The sequence below is a fragment of the Schistocerca cancellata genome, chromosome 4 (genome assembly GCF_023864275.1).
Source record: "Schistocerca cancellata isolate TAMUIC-IGC-003103 chromosome 4, iqSchCanc2.1, whole genome shotgun sequence".
NCBI classification, from domain to species: domain Eukaryota; kingdom Metazoa; phylum Arthropoda; class Insecta; order Orthoptera; family Acrididae; genus Schistocerca; species Schistocerca cancellata.
Window position 1 is genome coordinate 920,027,780 of NC_064629.1, and position 21,106 is coordinate 920,048,885.

The following is a 21,106-nucleotide window of genomic DNA, read 5'->3' on the forward strand; positions in this document are numbered from 1 at the left end:
CGAATTGGATACTTAACAATTGTTAAAATGATTCCATATAATTTATTACTATCTAGTTGATGATAATATAATTTATATAATGCAAATGTCAAAGAAAAAGAAAAAAGGAAAATGTAAAACAATGAATGTGGTGAAAGTAATTTTCAGTATGTAGAGGGAAGTGATATGCTGTATTTGGATGTGTAATATAGTCTAAGTAGCATGTTGGTTGATAATGGCCTATTTCTACCTATTTCAAATGAGTACATCTTGGTACAACCTCGAGCTGTTCTGATCTGAAAAGGTTTGTGCTAATGTATGTTTACACAGATTATACAGATTAAATACTGATTGAGCACTTCATACGTGGAATACATGAATTTCAGCTTTACATGAGAAATACACTTATGTTTGTAATTTGTTAGTAGAAACAGAATATAATTCATTGCTACTTGAATGCTTTATTCCTTAAATAACTTAATACATTACTGATATATAAAATTCACTGATTGTAACTTTGAATAGAGAGAATATACTTCTGTCTGCACACAATCAGACCAGCAATACATTACTGCTTGTGTGCAGTATACATTAAAAACTATGAAGTATGTCATTGAGGAGGAGGAGCCTTGGAATAAAAGTTCTTCGAGACTTCTCCTCCCGAGCGACATTACCTTATTACTACATTCTTAGTTTGTGGTACGAGTGTTTATTTGTTTTATGATCATTGTGTTGTTTTGACTCTGTTGTGGCATGCACTGTCATTCATTGTCAGTTTTAGTCCCTTACATGTTGATCCCTTCTCAGTCATGTTCACTTAGCGTTCCTTCCTCGGTTTTGTAATCTGTGGTCGTGTTTGTGTCCTCTCATGTGGTTTGGTGTGTTGTTTGTGTTTGTCTACACCTCCTTCCATATGGGTTTTGGTGCTTGTATTTTTCATGCAGGGTTTCAATACAATATTGGTTATGCTATTTATTGTGTTCCAGTCATCAGGATTATGTATTATTCTGGCGATGTCATTGTCGTTTTGTATAGGTCTCACTTATGCTAGCATGTTGCACAGCAGTGTGACCCAAGTGACTGGATAAAACGGCAGGTGACTTCTGTATATAAGAAGGGTAAAAGAATGGATGCACTAGATTACGGAGCAGTATCCTTAACATCGGTTTGCTGCAGAATTCTTAAAGATATTCTCAGTTCGAATTCAATAAATTTCCTTGAGACTGAGAAGTTTATTTCTATGAGTCAGCACGGAGTCAGAATGCTCCACTCGTGCCCTGTTCTAACGTTATATACTGAGCTCTATGGATGAAGAGCAACAAGTAGAATCCATATTTCCATATTTCCGAAAAGTGTTTGACATGGTGCCCCATTGCAGGCTTTTAATGAATGTACGAGTACATATGGAACATTTTCCCAGGTATGTGAGGGGCTTGAAGACTTCTAAAGCAATAGAGTCCAGCGAGTGTTCATCAGAGACAAGGGTATCGTTAGGAGTGGCTCAGGGAAGTGTGATAGGACCACCACTGTTTCCTACTTAGGTAAATGACCTTGTGGAGAGGAAGAGCAGCAATATACTGTTGTTTTCTGACAATTCTGTGGTGTGTGGGAAGCTGTCAAAGCTGAGTGACTCTGAGGGGCCCGAGCCTCCTCAAAAATTCGTTTGGGGAGTGGAGTCTCCTCAATAATTTAAGAAAATTAGTAGTTATCTCATGCTTTGTAAAATCACAATATTATGTTGGAATTTTTTATCTTCCTTGTTTGACGATACTTACCTTTTAAAATATATTCAGTAATGAATTAAAACAAATAATTATTACAGTAGTAAGCAGGTTAACTGAAAACGGGTGGTGTGAATCATGATAGTGTTACAGTGCTGAAGACACACATAGAATTTGTCCCGGTGCGCGAACCTTTGGATAATGTCTGGGGCTGGTAGGCCAGCACTGCGGCCATGACGACATCAAAAGGACTGGTGCAGAAATGCCTGGAATCCTCCGCCTCGCAGCACCTTGATGCTTCGACACATTACGATGCAGTGGCTATATAAAGCCCACACTGCTGTCGCAGTCATTCAGTGTGGATAGTTTCATTCAGCACATGCGGCAGACATGTTTAGTCTTCCGACTTTACTGTCTAGTGGACTGTTTTATATGAACACATTTGGTTCATTTACTTTAGTCTCTTAGTGTATTGTGAATTAAGTTTGCAATGGATAAATTTGTTACCAAAAAGGCGTCCTTGGAAGTTGATGATACTCCAAGTCTACCTCCAACAATTATTTAGTCGTTAATTGCTTCGTCGTCTTTAAGCGAGAACCGTTCACAGCCAAAACCTGGAAAATCCAGTAAGGGAAGATCATTTCAGAAGTCTTGGTTGACCAAATATATGTGGCTAGAATATGAGGCATCTACCAAAAAAGTTTTATGCAAAACCTGCAAAGAGGCAGATGCTAAAAATATATTACAATTTTCTTCAAAAAAGGAAGGTGCATCTACTTCCACAAGGTTTTCTAACTGGAAAAAGGTTTTGGAAAAACTTCATCTTCATGAAAATGCGTTTATGCATAAAGAAGGTGTTCTGTAACTAAATTCTGTCTCTAACCGAAGTGTGGGCTCCCAATCGAATGAACAGTTAGATAGTGATATCAAGAAAGGCCGTTTAGCTCTTGAGACAATTTTTACTACTGTGCAATTTCTATGCCGACAACGAATAGCAATTAGAGGGCACAAAGACGTAAACTCAAATTTTTAAAATTGTTGGAACTCCAAAAGAATGACATACCTGATTTTACAATTGGTTAGGGCGTTTGGGGTATAACTGGACATCCCACAAAATTCAAAACGAGATCATTGATCTACTAGGAAAGTCTGTGTTGAGAAAGGTATTGGCTTCAATCAAGAAGATTGAACATATTTCTAATATGGTTGATGAAACAAGTGATTCTTCGATTCACAAACAAGTGTCATTTTGTATTCGTGTGGTTGATGATTCCTTAATCATCAACAAAGAACTTATTGGCTTAAATGAGACCCCAAACACTTAATCACAAACTGTGTTTAATGTTTTAAAAGACGTTTTTGCTCGACTTGATTTTTCAACGGATAACTGAAGAGGACAGTGCTATGATGATGCCTGCAATATGAGAGGTAAGTTGAAAGGACCAAAGAAGTTAGTTTTAGATATACAACTAAAAGCACATTATATGCACTGCACTACACACTGTTTAGACATGGAATTTGTAGACAGTATCCGCCATCTTATGTCTATGAGGGATACTACGGCTTTCGCCAAGGACTTAAAACACACCATAAGGGAATCCAACAGAAGGGTGGGACTTTTCAGAAGCATACGTTGTGAGAACGCCAACGGCCAAGCTGGTCTATGACCCCTTTGCCCGACTTGATGGACTATGCAAGCTTCTAGTATCTTGAGAATATTGACTTTGAAGAACTTTTAGAGTTTTTTGAAACATTTTCACAGAGGACAAAACAGAAGCAGGTTGCAAATGTGCAGGCTACCTTGAGTCAGTGTTACAATTCAAGAGCTATTTCTTTTTACGTCTTTATTCCCATGCAGTGAACCCAGTAGAGAATGTCAATGATAAAATTCAATGCCTTCATCTAAGTGTTGTTGATCTGGAAACAATATATATGGGCTTGATTTGTATATTGAATAGAAGGTGTGACAGTTTTGAACACTTTTGGGACTTGTGTTTAAAAGAAAAACCTTGACAAGTTGATGATCCTTCGCTTCCTTGGAATCAAAGTATACCAAAGAAGTATGAAAACAACGAAGACAGCTCATTGCACTCTTTCAAAACCTCATAATGAATCCTACAAAGCTTTCTACATTGAAGTTTGTGAAACGGCGCAATCTTTCATTACTGCCCGGTTTACTTTAACTGGACTCGCACAGGTCTTTGGAGCTGAACAGGAGCACTTGCTTTTAGTTTACAGAGGCGAAACAAATTTGGAAAAACAAACTGAGTTTTTCAAAAATTACGTAGACATTGAGAGACTGCGCTTACACTTGAATATGTTAGCTGATATGGGTAATAAAAAACAACTGGTTTTAAAAAACATCGGTGATGTAAGAAAGTACATTACACAAGAGCCTGCAGTTGGATAAATGTTATGTGAAGTAGTGAAGTGCATTAAGCTTCTCCAAGTAGTTCCAATCACGACAGCAACAGCAGAAGGGGTCACTTAGCGCCCTTAGACATCTGAAGCCATATCTCCAATCAACGATGGGACAGAAGCAATTGAACAACTTGCCTGTTCTTCATGCCCACCGAGATGTTTTAGATGAACTGGATATCTGACGAGCATCAGCGACTTTGTATTCAGTAATCCAGTCAGACGGTCATTAGTTGCATCTTCCTAAAGACACTCTAGCCCTAATAATGGCATTTAGATCTATATTAAAAATATTTTTAAAATAGAGAATTAAATACGTACATAATGTTAAATTTTCAGTTTCGAAATATTGGTACTAGTTTAGTACTGTATTACTATATTACTATAGTACTGTATTAGTTATTTTCAGATACTTAAATATTTTGAGGGTGTAAGACCCAATTAAAACCCGCTATTTACATACTTTTTGACTCAAAGTATTAGGTGTACTTTATTAACTTCATTTACTGTATTAAAGCATTAACTTTGAGATATTGTTTTTATTTAATGAACCCTGAGCCTTATTCAAAGTACACTTAAATTAGCTATTTCACTCATTAATCAAAGTGCTATTACTGTGGGACAGCAATATTTTATGTTTTATTCTTTTAATGATAGTTTAGGATTTATTTAAATGTTATTTCAGTCTTTTCAGAGCTATATATTCACTGCTCTGTAATAGTCTATAAGCATGATTATAAATGTAAATTAAATTAGCTTTTTACGAAAATACTGTGCGTGTTTATGTTTTGTTTATTTTTTCAAAGGCAATAAATGCGTCAGGCTTGTTGAGCTTCCTGGAGTGTCGAGTTATCGAGAGTCCAGTTTTCGGGGTTCTAATGTTGATAATATGATTCTAAAATGCTAAAAAGAACTTTGAAACTCATTATTTTTCATCCAAAATTTATAAAATTTCCTGAGGCAAGACCCCCAATATGAATCCCCCCCCCCCCCTTAATATTTTTTATAAGTCGGCGCCCCTGCCTGCAAGATACATACAATAAAGTCACAAAGCACACTTAATATTCAGGCACACTGAAGTTCTATGGTTCCTGTCAGAATGTTAATCCAGCAAGACAGTGAGGACCAATCATCTCTTGGCGACTGGATACTCTGGGGATTTAGACCTCGCGAAAATGCTGGTCCAGATCTCTAACTACTTGGACCCGAGAATATTAATCCATTGATATTATAACTGTCGGTAACCATATTAACAATGGGGCGCAGTCTCATGAAAGGCTGGATAATGACTGACACCTGCTTAAAGAAGAGTGGAGGCTATGAACAGACTTCAACATTATGAACGTCAAGTATAAACTAACAACAAAATTGATCCAGGAATACAGAGGATACTGCACGAAGTAATAATAAGCTGGGCGCAATGTTAAGGTACAAAAATAGAATAGGATACCTTGACTGCCACCAGAATGTGTGGTGGGAGTGGGTAACGTTCACATACATAAACTGAGACCGTTCCATCTCTCTGTCATTAATCTGTCAGCGCACCCTTTAATGGTAACTTGCTGTGGAGTCTGAAAATCCGGCTCTTCTTTCTACAATTATTCTTACAACATATAAACCGCGATACCGTGCCTGAAAAATTACTGTATACACTATTATATCACAACCTAATTCTGTGTGACTTTAAACAGTGCCTTCTACTTAGAAGCAGTGCGTACTTTCTCCATCCCAGCACAAATTTCCATGTAGAGTCTCGCAATCACTCCTTAAGCTTAAGTGTTTCCTATGCATAGTTCTAGAAGAGGATCTTCTCTATCAAACGTTTGCGCGTGGACGAAACGATTTACAGTAGCGTTTCCAACATCGATTTGTCTCATCGTGTTAGGATCGGATTGTACAGTACTATATATGCATGATCTGGTATAGATTTCCACTGCAAGTTATATTTCTGGCAGATTTATTGACGGTCGTTATTTTATGATTATCCTTATTGGTCGATGAAATTATAAAATATTTTTATACAGTTTTTCCCTATCTTTCCGCTATCTCATGAAACGCTTTGGGTAGAAGTGAAGAGTATTTTTGGCTACATTGATTTGGGTAGCTTGCTTCAAAGATCACAATACGTAACAGTAAACAATTATCTCTGAGGTTGTGTGATTGTCATGAAGTTGTCAGTGGCGTATTAAATTAACGTTTTCTGAGTGACAGTGGTCTAGTACGTGAAATATTTACTGATGGGTGCTGATTAGGGATTTGTTGAGAAGAAAAGGAAATGGAATGTTGCTTAAAATGACTTGCGCTTGGAAATAACAGCGGAAGATTCATTTGAGACTGCCGGTGTGACGCCATGACTGAGAACCCAACCCCTGTTTTGCAGAATTTGTTTGGAATACTTGTTTACATATTCACAGTGACTGTGCTGCCTACATGTGCCGAAGGTGAGTGAAAATTAAATTGCTTCAGAGTATATTTATTCTTTATTATTCGCACAGTCGAGGGCTTTTGACTGGTCGATTCGTCTGAATCGCGTATTTTATTTATGTTTCAGTTGATACTGCTTTAGATGGAAACAGGAGCTCCAGCTCTAACTAGAGAAATATGTTAAAAACTACAGGAATTAACCAAAAATTGGTGTAAAATAATATACGTCTCTCACTGTTAATAGGAATAGTTTAGGAACATTTACATCGAGATACGAATACTGACGTGATGTACTAGCTTGTTTCTGAACTGTACTCGATTTATGTGAAGTGCCCTTATGACATTATTTGTGAATGTAAACTGCACTCAGGATACCGATGAGGGTAGTAATAACTTCTGTCGTAATTATAATTGCCTAATTAGCTATGTGTACACTTTTAAAGTCCATCTCAGCTTTCTCAGAACAAGAAGTTTAGCCTTTAGTAACTGAAACTAAATTGTTGATAACAGTGTTTTGAGGTTGCATCATGGTAGTTTGGGTCATGTTTGTATAGAATAAATACCGTGTCCTTTAAGTTCATGTTACAGGATAGGCATATATCATCTTAGCACCTCAGCATAATTCGTGTAATGTGTTGTTGAGAGACGTGTAAAACGTAGAGCTGTGAGAAACCTGAAAAGTAAGGTTTCCATCCTTCAAAGAGGGAGAAGAGTACCTAGTGGCCTGCTGTCATATTTTTCTTGTTTGGTGTTTAATATATGCACCAAAATACTCGTTGGATATTTGTTGTGTAATTTAACGTGGTGGTTTAGTTATTTATTAAGAATATTGCGTTAAATATCGACGTTGGTCGACGCTACTGATTGAACTGTTAACACTGCATTGTGTATTAGCATTCGTTGACATTCACAACAACATTGTCACTTACAACTAAATTTTCACATTCCAACCCGACTAGTCCTCGAGCTACTCTACAGACCAGTCTGTCAACACTAACAAGATTTCTATTGTTGTCAATTCAAAGGGGCGCTAATATTAATTTATTTTAATGCTTAACAGTGCTCCATATGGATGGAATAGTAGGTGCTACCTGCAGGCCTGTTGTTGTCACGAGACTAGTTGTAAACATTGTGGCAGTGTTCCCAAATTATTAAATTCGTTCTCTGTTGACTTTAAATTAGTATTTCTGACAAGCTGTTAATTAAAAATATTACTTTGTTTCCTACCATCTCTTACTGATTATATTAACTTTATCTTTACTCCTCCAACTAATTCTTGAGTTTGTGTATTTATTTATACCATGAACATTTACTATTTCAAAATTTTCGTGTCTGAAGTTGTTGTTGTTGTTGTTGTTGTTGTGGTGGTCTTCAGTCCTGAGACTGGTTTGATGCAGCTCTCCATGCTACTCTATCCTGTGCAAGCTTCTTCATCTCCCAATACATACTGCAGCCTACATCCTTCTGAATCTGCTTAGTGTATTCATCTCTTGGTCTCCCTCTACGATTTTTACCCTCCACGCTGCCCTCCAATACTAAATTGGTGATCCCTTGATGCCTCAGAACATGTCCTACCAACCGATACCTTCTTCTAGTCAAGTTGTGCCACAAACTTCTCTTCTCCCCAGTCCTATTCAATACCTCCTCATTAGTTACATGATCTACCCACCTAATCTTCAACATTCTTCTGTAGCACCACATTTTGAAAGCTTCTATTCTCTTCTTGTCCTAACTATTTATTGTACATGTTTCACTTCCATACATGTCTACACTCCATACAAATACTTTCAGAAACGACTTCCTGACACTTAAATCTATACTCGATGTTAACAAATTTCTCTTTTTCAGAAACACTTTCCTTGCCATTGCCAGTCTACATTTTATATCCTCTCTTCTTCGACCATCATCAGTTACTTTGCTCCCCAAATAGCAAAACTCCTTTACTACTTTAAGTGTCTCATTTCTTAATCTAATTCCCTCAGCATCACCTGACTTAATTCGACTACATTCCATTATCCTCGTTTTGCTTTTGTTGACGTTCATCGTATATCCTCCCTTCAAGACACTGTCCATTCTGTTCAACTGCTCTTCCAAGTTCTTTGCTGTCTCTGACAGAATTAAAATGTCATCGGCGAACCTCAAAGTTTTTATTTTTCTCCATGGATTTTAATACCTACTCCGAATTTTTCTTTTGTTTCCTTTACTGCTTCCTCAATATGCAGATTGAATAACATTGGGGAGAGGCTATAACCCTGTCTCACTCCCTTCCCAACCACTGCGTATTGCATCACAAGTGACTTCTCTTTTATTAGATCTGTAAAGCCAGAGGAAAATGCCTATTGCAGTTAGTGTCAGAACATGAGAATCGAGGGGGTTTAGTTGGTATAAGTTAAGAGAGAGATCTTCTGTTGGCATATTGTGGAAAATTGTCCCTCTTCTCTAGAGCTTGAACTGGTTGCTAATTAAATATTGTACTTGTTTATTGAGAAAATTAGCAATGAGAAGTGAAACAGAGTTTCTGCCCTTAAAATCTGTCATCCAGCTACTGAGAAGCATTGAAATTACATCAGTATTCTGTTTGGTACCATACTAGGGCCAAGAGGAATGTTTGACACGAGTTGTCTGCTTTGGCCAGTAATTTAATGTTAATGGCTGCTGTCAAGTCAATTTTCCATGGATGTATTCACAGTATGATGTGGACTGGGCAAATGACCAATGGGCAGGACGTTTATAAATGGGCATTTGACTGGTATGCATTTCTTGATAATAAATGTATTCTTAAATGTTAAACTGTTTTCAGTGGAAAAAATCCTTTGTTGTCAGATGTGGTGACGTTTGACACTGACTATAGTTTTCTATTGTACTCTTTTGTTTATCTACTTTCATATGACTGCACTGCTGTGAAGATAAAATGAGAACACTAACATGAAAAAAGATTTAATAACAAAGAATTGATGCCAAAAATGCTGAAATCGTTAGATTCCCAGAGAATCGGCGATTCTTTGACTCGTGGAAATGGAATTGGCACATGACTCATCCCTAATTAAAATCATTATGGATAAACTTTTTTTACTCTAATATTTTTGCAGTAGTATAGTGTAAGTAAAAACTCACCAGGGTAGCCGAGAGCCCAAATGTGCTGCTTCCTGGACTCGGGTAGGTGCGCCGGCCCCGAATCGAGTCCACCTGGCAGATTAACGACAAGGGCCGGTATGCCAGCCAGCCTGGATGTGGTTCTTACCTAGTTTTCCACATCCAACTAGGTGAATACTGGGCTTGCCCACACATTCCGCCTCAGCTACACCACTTGCAGACATTTGAAAATGTTCACACTGTTTCATTGCTTACACTAGACCCAGACAGCTGGGGTACACTATGTATGTCCCGGGGGGTTCGGGGTGGCGGAGGGAAGGGCATCCGACAAGCCACTGCAACTAACACTGCCGAATCCGTAATAACACGGCTGACCCTGCATTGAAGTGGGACAAAGGCCCAAAGAAAGAAGTATAGTGTAAGTAAAAATGGAAATACAGAAGCGTCCGATCTTACCCGTCGGCTTTGACCCATGACGTCACCAATATGGCGGAAACGACCATAAACGACAATTCCAATATGGCGGATATAAAAACATCGCATACGTATCATAAACACTGAAATACACAGTTTTCACAAAAAGCCTAATGACTCTAACGGGACAAGCGTGGGAAATTGGGGGTTTTTGGGTGGGGAGAAACTAAATATACACAAATGTAGCCACCGACCGCCATACAAAACCACGCAACACGACGAAAAAAATCAACATCACGAAACTAACCAAATACCAAAAAACACATTCTTCTCCGGAATCAGACACTTCCCTTGACCTACATACATCTACAGTAACTCCCGATCCCATAAATTAGGATCGAACACTTCCGTTGACCTATATAGCTCAACAGAACCTACCGATCACATCCCCCAATACAAAACTCGAAAAACAGTTCCCTTAAACCTACATACATCTACAACAGCTCCCAATCCCATAAATTAGGATCGAACACTTCCCTTGACCTATATAGCTCAACAGAACCTACCGATCACATCCCCCAATACAAAACTCTAATAACAGTTCCCTTAAACCTACATACATCTACAACAGCTCCCAATCCCATAAATTAGAATCGAACACTTCCCTTGACCTATATAGCTCAACACTTCACAACTTCGGCGATTAATCCGAATAGCTGTAAAAACTTGATGAGGTCTAACGGCGTCTCGCCCATCAACGCCCTCAACCGAACACTATTCATGCGGTCTTTCATATCCATTCCTGAACAAAAAACCACAACCGAATACACTCAATAACAAACTCACCCGACGTACAGCAATTATCCTTACATCAACCATCACACAAAAACCGTTAACTCACTAATACAAATTCCGCTTCAACACCACGAACACAGCACTCACCACTGAGCAACAACAAACTGACCCCAACACACCAAACACACTAAAACCATGAACACACCACCAGAGGGCACGACAAACACTCACACGACATCTACAAACACGCCACAATCACAAACCAAACTCCGCGCCGTAATGACGTCACACACCACAACACGCTTACATCACGGGTCAAAGCCGACGAGTAAGATCGGAGGTTTCTGTTGACCCGTAAAAATACAACCTACAGCCTGTCTACTTAATGTAAACTACACTTTATTTCCAAGAATTACTTTTAAACTTGAATTTTGTTTTCTGTCCAATTTATTTTCCGTACTAACTCTTCCCTAACTCTCAAGTTCCTTGTTTCAACTTGGTTACCCAATGACTACAGAAACAGTGTTGCAAATATCTTTTCCATTACAAAATATCAGTTTAAATTTTTTTATAAATGCCGCTTATCAGTTAATCTTTAAAATGCATAAATGTCTATATGTTTATAAATTGTGGCCTTTTATCCTGTGCATTTTCCCCCAACTTATAAATCCCCATGCATTTTACAGCATTAATTCACAGGTTTGTTGTTGGTTGGCAAAGCCAGTGAATGTACAGCAAACAAACTGGTTGTGGTCAATGCCTGAGGTCGAGGTTAGGTTGGAAGATGCCAGTTTGGTTGTGAATTGACAAAGCTAATGAATGTGATACTAAAGAAACCTAGTTGTGGTGACATATTGATCTGTAGCTTAGCCTATTTGAAAGAATTGCCAATAACTTCGCAGTACTGTTGCCGTATTGTTTACGGGTGTTTGTTGCATGTTCCCTGTGTCACTGCTTGGTTGGTTGATTTTGGGGATGGGACTATACAGTGAGGTCATCAGTCCCATCGGATTAGTGAAGGACGGGAAAGGAAGTCAGCTGCGCCCTTTCAAAGCAACCATCATGGCATTTGCCTGAAGCAGTTTATGGAAGGCATGGAAAACCGAAATCAGCCTGGTCGAATGTGTGTTTGAACCACCTTCCTCGTGAATGCCAGTCCATTGTATGTCACTGGTGAAAGCGGACAACTTGTATCAAACATTTCTCTGTATCTCCATACTGTCTATCAGAAAGAGTTGTAAGTGAGGGATTCGTATGGTGGGTCATTTTTGAACACTATTTCTGATAAGACAGTAACTTAGCATGTTTCATGTAATGGCCGTAGACAGAATAATCTCAGACTGGACAAGAATAGGGAAGGTGTGGTGCTGGACCCTCCTGGAATCTTGGTTGTGGTGACAGGATGATCTGTAGAGCAGCATGAGGTCCAGCTTACGTTGAAAGGTGACAGTTTGGTTGAGAGTTGGTGAGGCCAACAAATGTAAAAGTCAAATAAAGGTTGTGGGTAAAAAATTGAACGGTAGCTCAGTCTAATGTTTACGATGAAGCCATATCGAAAAATATAAGGGCGGGAGGGACAGCATGTAACTTTAACCAAGGGTGTTAGTCATGGCGTTCAAAGTTGGTTAGTTTCATCTTTCTTGGACCATTGAAACTTTTTTTTTTGTTTTTTTTTTTTTTTTTCAAATTTTACTTTGCTGGCTGTCAGACATTTTATATCTCTGAGTAAGTGATCAAAAATTTTGGTTGCAGCATTGTGCACTAACTTTGTGCTAAAGACATCCTTTATGCAGAATGGTGATGACAGAAATGACCTTTGTCTGAATATGCTGACTAGAAAACTTATTGAAATGGTGCTTTAAGGCAAGTGTGTTGTTTATTGGCCAGTGAACTAAGAAGTTTCCTGTGTGAAATGCACTGACAAAACCTGCTTTCTCATATATCATCTCAGGCACTACATTTTTTTTTTGGGGGGGGGGGCTAGTGTGTGACAGTGCCGCCGCCCCCCCCCCCCTCTCGCTCCTCATTCCTCATCCTGAAATCACGTTTGTGGTAACAGACAGACTGTAGTGCTTTGGTATTGTTCGATTATTTAACTATTATTCATATAATGTAATGGCATGCTCTGTGATTGTGTGACAATATTACAGTGATTGTATGGAGATGTTATGAACAGCACATACTTCATACAAAATACAATAATCGTGAAATTGCTGTACTGTGGTGCGTGCACTTCATCAGTGTTATACTTGAGACGTACTGCGGTTTTGGTAGTGCGTTGTGTTGCTTGAGGTAGTGCTCTCTTTTTTGGTAAATTGCAGTGTGAGGAAAGTGAATCGATGGATTATTTGCAAAAGGCCATTACATTTGGTGCTGGGTGGTGGATCCAACAGTGAAGTTTAACAGCTGTATGTTAGAGGAGGAGATGTGTGACATGCTGTGAGTGCCATAACTTTCCTTTAGAAGTATGGCATGTTGGTGTAACATGTTAAAGTTCAGAATATGGAGAGGCTATGAAAATAGTTGGAATGTCTGCTTCCCTTCCGGTAACACTGCTCCCCCCCCCCCCCTTTCCTCCTCCTCCCCCCCCCTCCTCCTCCCCCCCCCCCCTCCACACACACACACATTTCAGTCTTTCAATCTCAAATTATTTTTAATTGGAGGTTAGTGCTGTTTATTTTATTTATTATTTTTGGTATCCGTTCTTTTAATTTTGTGCTCACGAGACAGGTTGGTGATTGTTCAGTTATTGATTGGTTGCAAAGGGGAAGTATAGGAAGTTTAATGTTTTTAAGTATTTCCTCTTATTGTTTATGTCAAAAGGATTTTCCATCAGTTTTTAGCTTAAAAAGAGTGTGTATGGTATTTGTTGTAAGGAAAATGGATGTTTGTTTGTGGGAGTGGTTTTACTTTTAGTTGGGGTGGAAGGGGGGGGGATGTAGGAGGCAATAAGCAGGGCAATGTTCACAGAAAAAGTAGGGGGAATAGGTATTTTATTGGATTATGTTAATTTTAGTTATAGTTAGTTTGTGCGTTGAATGGAGCTGTATTTTTTGTTTCTTTGACTATGAGGAAGTTACACTCATGTACAGAAAAAAATAGATCACCTTGAACAACTAGATATAAGAAGTTCATATTCACAGGACATGTACCTTAGTGTGTTCTGCAGAAATGATAAGCATTTGAACCATGTGAGCCCGCAGGTTTAAGGTCAATATCGATATCATGATGCCTCACTCCGTAGTAAGAAAATTTGCCTGAGGCTCTCATTGTCGCTATAGACTGAAAGTAATGGATCAGTGTGACTTGAGCAGATGTGCAGGACGCCTGAAAGATGCATATGCTAACTGTACCACCAACTTAGTGAGTGTGAAAGAGGGCATATTGTTGGCATGAGAGAGTGTGGTGCTTCCATCTGGGAAATTGTTGCTCGTGTGTTACTAAGTGGTTCGGCAGTGCTGTGGGTGTGTGCAGAATGCTCCGTGGAAGGCTTAGAACACGACGAGATGGGTCAGATCACCCCACCCATCCCACCCCTCCGAGAAGATTGACACTTGATCAGAATGGCACTGCAGGACAGATCGGAGTCATCCTTGGCTCTGATGCAACAACAGTGTAACACATCGTACACTGTCAGGGGTGACAGTCCTTTGGTGCTTATTACGGCATGGGCTACATGTGTGTTGTCCACTTCTCAGCCTACCTTTGATGATGAACTTGCAGAAATGTGCCAGGCAGCAAAGGAGTTGGAACGACATCACTGGGGACAGGAAATGTCATCAGATAGTGTTTTTGAATGAATCCAGGTTGTGTGTGCATTTGAAAATGCTAGCCGCGTTTTGCTTTGCCACAGACGGGGTGGGGGGTGGCATCACTGTGACTGCATTCGCTCAAGACATACAGTGCCAACTCAGGGTCTTACGGTATGGGGTGCTATTGGGTAGAACTACAAATCATAGTTGGTGCATGTCCAGGGCATTGTGACCATTGTGAGCTACGTGAATGATGCGCTGCAACCCGTAGCCATACTCTTTCTGCGCATCACTCTAGATGCTGTTTTTCGATAAGACAATGCATGACCACATGTTGCTGCATGAACACATCCCTTCTTGGTGTCACAGGATGTCAGCATTTTGCCCTGACCTGCCAGATCACCAGACTTGTCACCAATTGAAAATGTGTGGGATATGGTGAAATGACGGGTGTAGTGCTGTGAACCAATGCCAACCACCACAGATAAAATTTGCAAACAGGTGAATGCAGCCTGGATGGCTATACCACAGGACGCCACTCGTGCCTTGTACGTGTCAATGCCATCATGCGTGGAAGAAGTTATCACGGCACATGGTGGCCTGCTAGGCAACAGCACACATGCTGAACTGAGGTGACTGAACTCTGTGAATATGAATATCCTATCTCCAGTTGTTCAAGGTGTTCAGTTTTTTTCTGAACATGGGTGTATTTGATTTGTATGTTGTTATAAGATGTATTTTCCTTCAGTTTTTTAATTGTATTATGAATGTATTGTTCTGGTTTGTTGGTATCATTGATCTCATTTTAACTATGTAAATAGGCTGGAGTTAATGATACCAGATATTTGTTCATGTTGGCATATTATGTGGCTTCTTTGTGTATACTTTATTCATGACTGGTGTAGTTAATTTTTTTCTGTAAAGGTTAACTGAAGTGATGATACATATTTTGTGGTATTTTTTAGAAAATGTATATCATGTTAGGTTACGTTAATGGACTTCGGTTTAATTTTTAGATCTGTTTTGTATTTCAGACAGGGTTCTTTCTCAAGTTTGTCCCTGCCAAAAACACCTAATTTCTTGCTTGTATACTGTTGTGGCATTGTGGCTGTGGATTATTTATAATATATTTTTATGCCAAAATACATGCTGTGTGTTTGTTATAGTTGCATGAATGATTGTGTGGTTGCTATATTTGGATTTAATTGAGTTGCTAATTTCTGACATTTTAGTGACAAAACACATTGCATTTATATATCAGTCTGCCCTAAGCTCCCAATTGTTACATTAAGCTCTGGATTTTCTGTAAGTATACTTAAATATCACAGGTTTTTCTGTGAACTTCTAAATTGTCTACACGTGATCCTAGAGAGATAATGATATTATCCTAAAAGTTAGTTGTGTACTGGTGTATTGTGAACAGTGTCAGAGTGGCTATTTCATATCCAAGGACCGCATCATTGTCTTTATGTGGTTTTTGGTTATCATTGAAGACCAGACTGTGGACTCTCCACTCACAAGAAACTTCATGTGTGTATGATCGAATATTTTGGAAGGGTACATCTCAGTTGTTGCACGATTGTGTGGAATGGTGTTAATTATGTGGAGTTAGCATTATAACCAAGTACCGTTACTGATTCTAAATGGAGGAGTTGATTAGCTTCAAGCAGTCATCATATTGAGGCTCAACGTTGTTCCACAATTCTACACGAACTGGCATTGATGGGCAGGCCTTTTATTTTGTGAATTGATCTTTTGAACCTTCAAGAAAATGAGTTATGTGGTCGGTCTCTCTCCCCCCACCCCTCCCCTCCCCCCTCCACCTCGCCCTCTCGTGTCATTTGGAGATGAATAATATGTTTGGGTGTTGGTGAACATCTCTGCTATGAACTTGGTAGTATAGAATTTCTCTGAATATCAGTCATGCCCTGGTGTTTTACTTTTATCTAGAGATTTTCTGTTCTGTCATAGTAATTACTGTCAGTTCCATTTTAATATCCATGCAACAGTGGGAAAAACGTAGTATGATTTTAATCAGTGGAAGAATTCCATGAAACTATTTTAAGACTTACAGCATTCATTTTACTGCCAGTCATTTAAACCTCAGTTTGAGGAACAAGCAGCAGAGTTGATGATTTGGCTCCATAGACTAATCTTTGAAACTTACTGGGAGATTAAACTATGTGCCAGATCAGGACTCAAACCCAAAACTTCACCTTTTGCGGGCCATGCTTTTGCTGACATGAGTTTTCCCACCACTAGATAGCTCTCTCAGAAAGAGCTTGCCGTTGAAAGGCAAGGTACTGGTCTGAGTACTTGTCTGGTTTACAGTTTTTATTTACCAGTAAGTTTCATGTGATGTGCATTTTTTTGTCTTGAATCTCCGCTAAGACCTGGACATCAGCCTTTCACAAGCAGTATTCTTCTGGCTACATAACCAGGCATACCTCATGGACCATCACATAGTTTGTCTGCCATCTTCTCATTCCTCCCGCAGCAAATTCTGCATATGCTCTTCTCCTGACTGAAGGAATATGAATTCATTGAAATGATGAATTTAAAAGGACCTACTACTCCATAGCCTTTGTATTTGTAATGATAAAAAATATTTCACCTTCACATATGACAAATACTTGCTTTTTTCATTGGTGCGTTGACAGACACTTGATTCATAATTCATCATTCATGTACGAGGATAATCCCAAAAGTAAGGTCTCCTATTTTTTTATAAGTACATAGACCTATTTATTTCTACAATGGTTTACAGCTTGAACATTTAGCTATTTTTCAACATAATCACCATTTCTGTCGATGCATTTTTGTAGATGCTGTGGCAGTTTTTGCATGCCCATGTCATACCAGCTCGCCGCCAAGCTGTTTAGAAAGTTATGAACCTCTTCTTTCACCTCATCGTCGGCACTGAATCGCTGGGACCACAATTAACACTGACAAGTAGCCTACTGTGAGACTCTGAAAAATCTCAAACGGGCAATTCAGAACTGGAGAAGAGGAATGTTGAGCAAGGGTGTACACATTCTCCATGACAATACTTGCCCACACATTGCTCGGCAAACCATTGCTCTCCTGCAACAGTTTCAGTGGAACATAACCACCCACCCACCCTATAGTCCTGACTTGGTGCCCAGTGACTATCACAGAACATTTTGCCAGAAAGCGATTCAGCTCCGATGATGGGGAAAAAGAAGAGATTCATAACTTTCTGAACAGCATGGTGGCGAGCCGGTATGACATGGGCACACAAAAACTGCCACAGCATCTACAAAAATGCATTGACAGAAATGGTGATTATGTCGAAAAATAGCTAGATGTTCAAGCTGTAAACTGATGTAAACCATTGTAGAAATAAACAGGACCGAGCGAGGTAACGCAGTTGTTAGACACTGGACTCGCATTCGGGAGGACGACGGTTCAATCCCACGTCCAGCCATCCTGATTTAGGTTTTCCGTGATTTCCCTAAATCGCTCCAGGCAAATGCCGGGATGGTTCCTTTCAAAGGGCACGGCCGACTTCCTTCCCTAATCCGATGAGACCGATGACCTCGATGTCTGGTCTCCTTCACCAAAGTGACCAACCAAATAAACATGGCTATGTACTTATAAAAAAAAATAAGAGACCTTACTTTTGGGATAATCCCCCGTATTTAGTAATTCTCCTTGCAGTCATTTGTATTTTACTTAATTTCTATTTGTTAACAATCCTGCCTGTTATTTGAATGTCCTTTGCAATTATATTTTCAACCTTGACAGCTTCATAATGTTATTAACCTGTGGTGGATCTTTAGTATCCCTCACTACCTCAGTTAGTACTGACACATCAGGTATACACCAAAAACTCCAAACAAAGTGGTACCATTGTAACGGCAGTAGGCTCGTATCTGAGAGGTACAAGGCTCGTATTTCTATCCAAATTTCCTGTTTTGGGTTTCATGTGGTTCCCTTAAATCAGTTCAGGGTGATTTCGTAAACAAGTTTAAGAATGATATCCTGCCTGAAGCTCGCTAATGAACTTCACATTGATAAGATATTAAGGTGCAAATTTTTCTTTGAGTAATAGATATCAATTTAAGTCAAAGAACCTTTACAAGCTCTTCCTCAGTATTTCATGTTTAGGACTGATTATGTAGTAAACTATGATTTTTGTTTATTAGGATTTTCCAAACAAATAAAACTACTTGCCGTACGCAATTCATGGTATCTCTCCACTACTTTTACTCCACTCATTTTCTTCCATTATGAAATCAACTAGCCGGCCGGAGTGGCAGAGTGGTTCTAGGCGCTACAGTCTGGAACCGCGCAACCGCTACGGTAGCAGGTTCAAATCCTGCCTCGGGCATGGATGCGTGTGATGTCCTTAGGTTAGTTAGGTTTAAGTAGTTCTAAGTTCTAGGGGACTGATGACCTCAGAAGTTAAGTCCCATAGTGCTCAGAGCCATTTGAACCATTTGAAATCAACTACACCTTGATATGTCAGGGTGTGCCTGTCCTACAAATGTGTCCTTCATTTAGTCAAGTTGTTTCATAAAGCTCTTTTCTCCCCAATCTGATTCAATAGCCCATTATTAAATCCACCCATAATCTTAATCATTATTTAGTTGCATCTCACTTCAAAAGTTTCTATTCTCTTCTGCATAAGGCTGTGCTCCATTCCTAACACTTTTATGTTTAGTGTTAGTACATTTCTTTCTTCTTTTAGGAAATCTTTTTGTGCTGTTGTCAGTTAACCTCTTATGTACACTCTACTCCGATGATCATCTGCTATTTTCCTACCAAATACCAAAACTTGTTTACCATTTAGCACCTTATTTCCTAATCTTTCCCTCAGCAACACCTGATTTAATTTGGCTACACTCCATTACCATTGTTTTCCTTTAATATATGTTCATATTATGATTTCTTTTTTGAGATTATATCTATTCTGTTCAATTCTTTGACGTCCTTTGCCATCTCTGACAGAATTACGATCTCATTGGCAAACCTTAAAGTTTTTATTTTATCTCCCAGAACTTTAATTCCTTTTCAAAATCTTAAATAACATGGGAAATAACCTGCGACTCTGTCTCACTCCCTCGTCATTTACTGCTTCCCTTTCATGTCTTTGACCTTTATAACTGCAGTCTAGTTTCTTTACAGTTTGTAGTTAATCTGTAACTCCTGGTATTTCATTTCTGATAACTTCAGAATTACGTAGTCTGTTTTATTTAGTCAGTATTTTCAAATACCAACTAAGTAAAATCATAGGGTCAGTATTGCTTCATGTGCTCCTAAGTTTTCAGGAAGTCCGACTGCCTTCCAGGTCGGCTTCTACCAGTTGTTCTGTCCTCTAGATAATTTGTTAGTATTTTAGAACAGTGGTCTGTTAAACTGATGTTCCAGTTGTACTCATCTTCAGAACCCATCTTCTTTGATATTTGTGGTATTAGATTCTTCTTGAAGGATGAGGCTATTTTGGCTGTTTTCTACATCCTGCTTACCAGATGTAATAGTGTTGTTGTTGTTGGTTCTCCCAATGAGGATCATAATTATGAAGGAATGTCATCTGCTTTGGGTACCTAGTTTCAACTGAGGCCTTTCAGTACTTCAACAAATTTTTCTTGACATTTCAAAACCCCCATTTTGCCTTTATTTGCTTTCTTTATTCTTCCCACAATATTATCAAGTTCCATACAGAGTATTTATACTTGGTGAGGGCCTGGATGTTGACCCTCAAAATTAACAAATGTTAAGTATTATGCATAAATAGGCAGAGACACCTAGTATTGTTCTGTTGTGTGATTGGTGCTCATTCACTAGAAATCACAACTGTGAACTATGTAGGTGTATGTGTCCACTTTGCTTTAAAGCAGAATAATAATATAAAAACAGTTACAGAAAAGGCAGAGAGCCTGCCTGAGATTCATTGGCAGAACCCTAAGGCAGTACGAGGCACCTTTGTTGGAGATAGCTTACAAAAGCCTCGTTCAACTGATTCTTGAATATGTTTCAGCAGTCTGGGAACCTTAACTGGTAGGATTAATAAGGGGCTGTAGAAGATTCAAATAGCAGCAGCCTATGTACTCCTGAATTCATTTGTTGTTGTTGTTGTTGTTGTTGTCTTCAGTCCTGAGACTGGTTTGATGCAGCTCTACATGCTAATCTATCCTGTGCAAACTCCTTCATCTCCCAGTACCTACTGCAACCTACATCCTTCTGAATCTGCTTAGTGTATTCATCTCTTGGTCTCCCTCTACGATTTTTACTCTCCATGCTGCCCTCCAATACTAAATTTGTGATCCCTTGATGCCTCAGGACATGTCCTACCAACCGATCCCTTCTTCTAGTCAAGTTGTCCGCCGCTCGTGGTCTTGCGGTAGCGTTCTCGCTTCACGAGCACGGGGTCCCGGGTTCGATTCCCGGCGGGGTCAGGGATTTTCACCTGCCTCGAGATGACTGGGTGTTTGTGTTGCCCTCATCATTTCATCATCATCCAGGAAAGTGGCGAAATTGGACTGA

At 39.2% G+C, this 21,106-nt stretch overlaps 1 protein-coding gene across 1 annotated transcript in view; it reads left to right on the forward strand.

The window, feature by feature from the left end:
- The first annotated feature begins 6,264 nt into the window (after positions 1-6,264).
- Positions 6,265-21,106, forward strand: part of LOC126185094 (tyrosine-protein phosphatase 69D) — a 367,349-nt gene continuing 352,507 nt past the window's right edge. Inside the window, exon 1 of the mRNA XM_049927899.1 lies at positions 6,265-6,559. Coding sequence (XP_049783856.1) covers positions 6,469-6,559 — 91 coding nt within the window. The 5' untranslated portion in view covers positions 6,265-6,468. The remainder of the gene's footprint in view (positions 6,560-21,106) is intronic.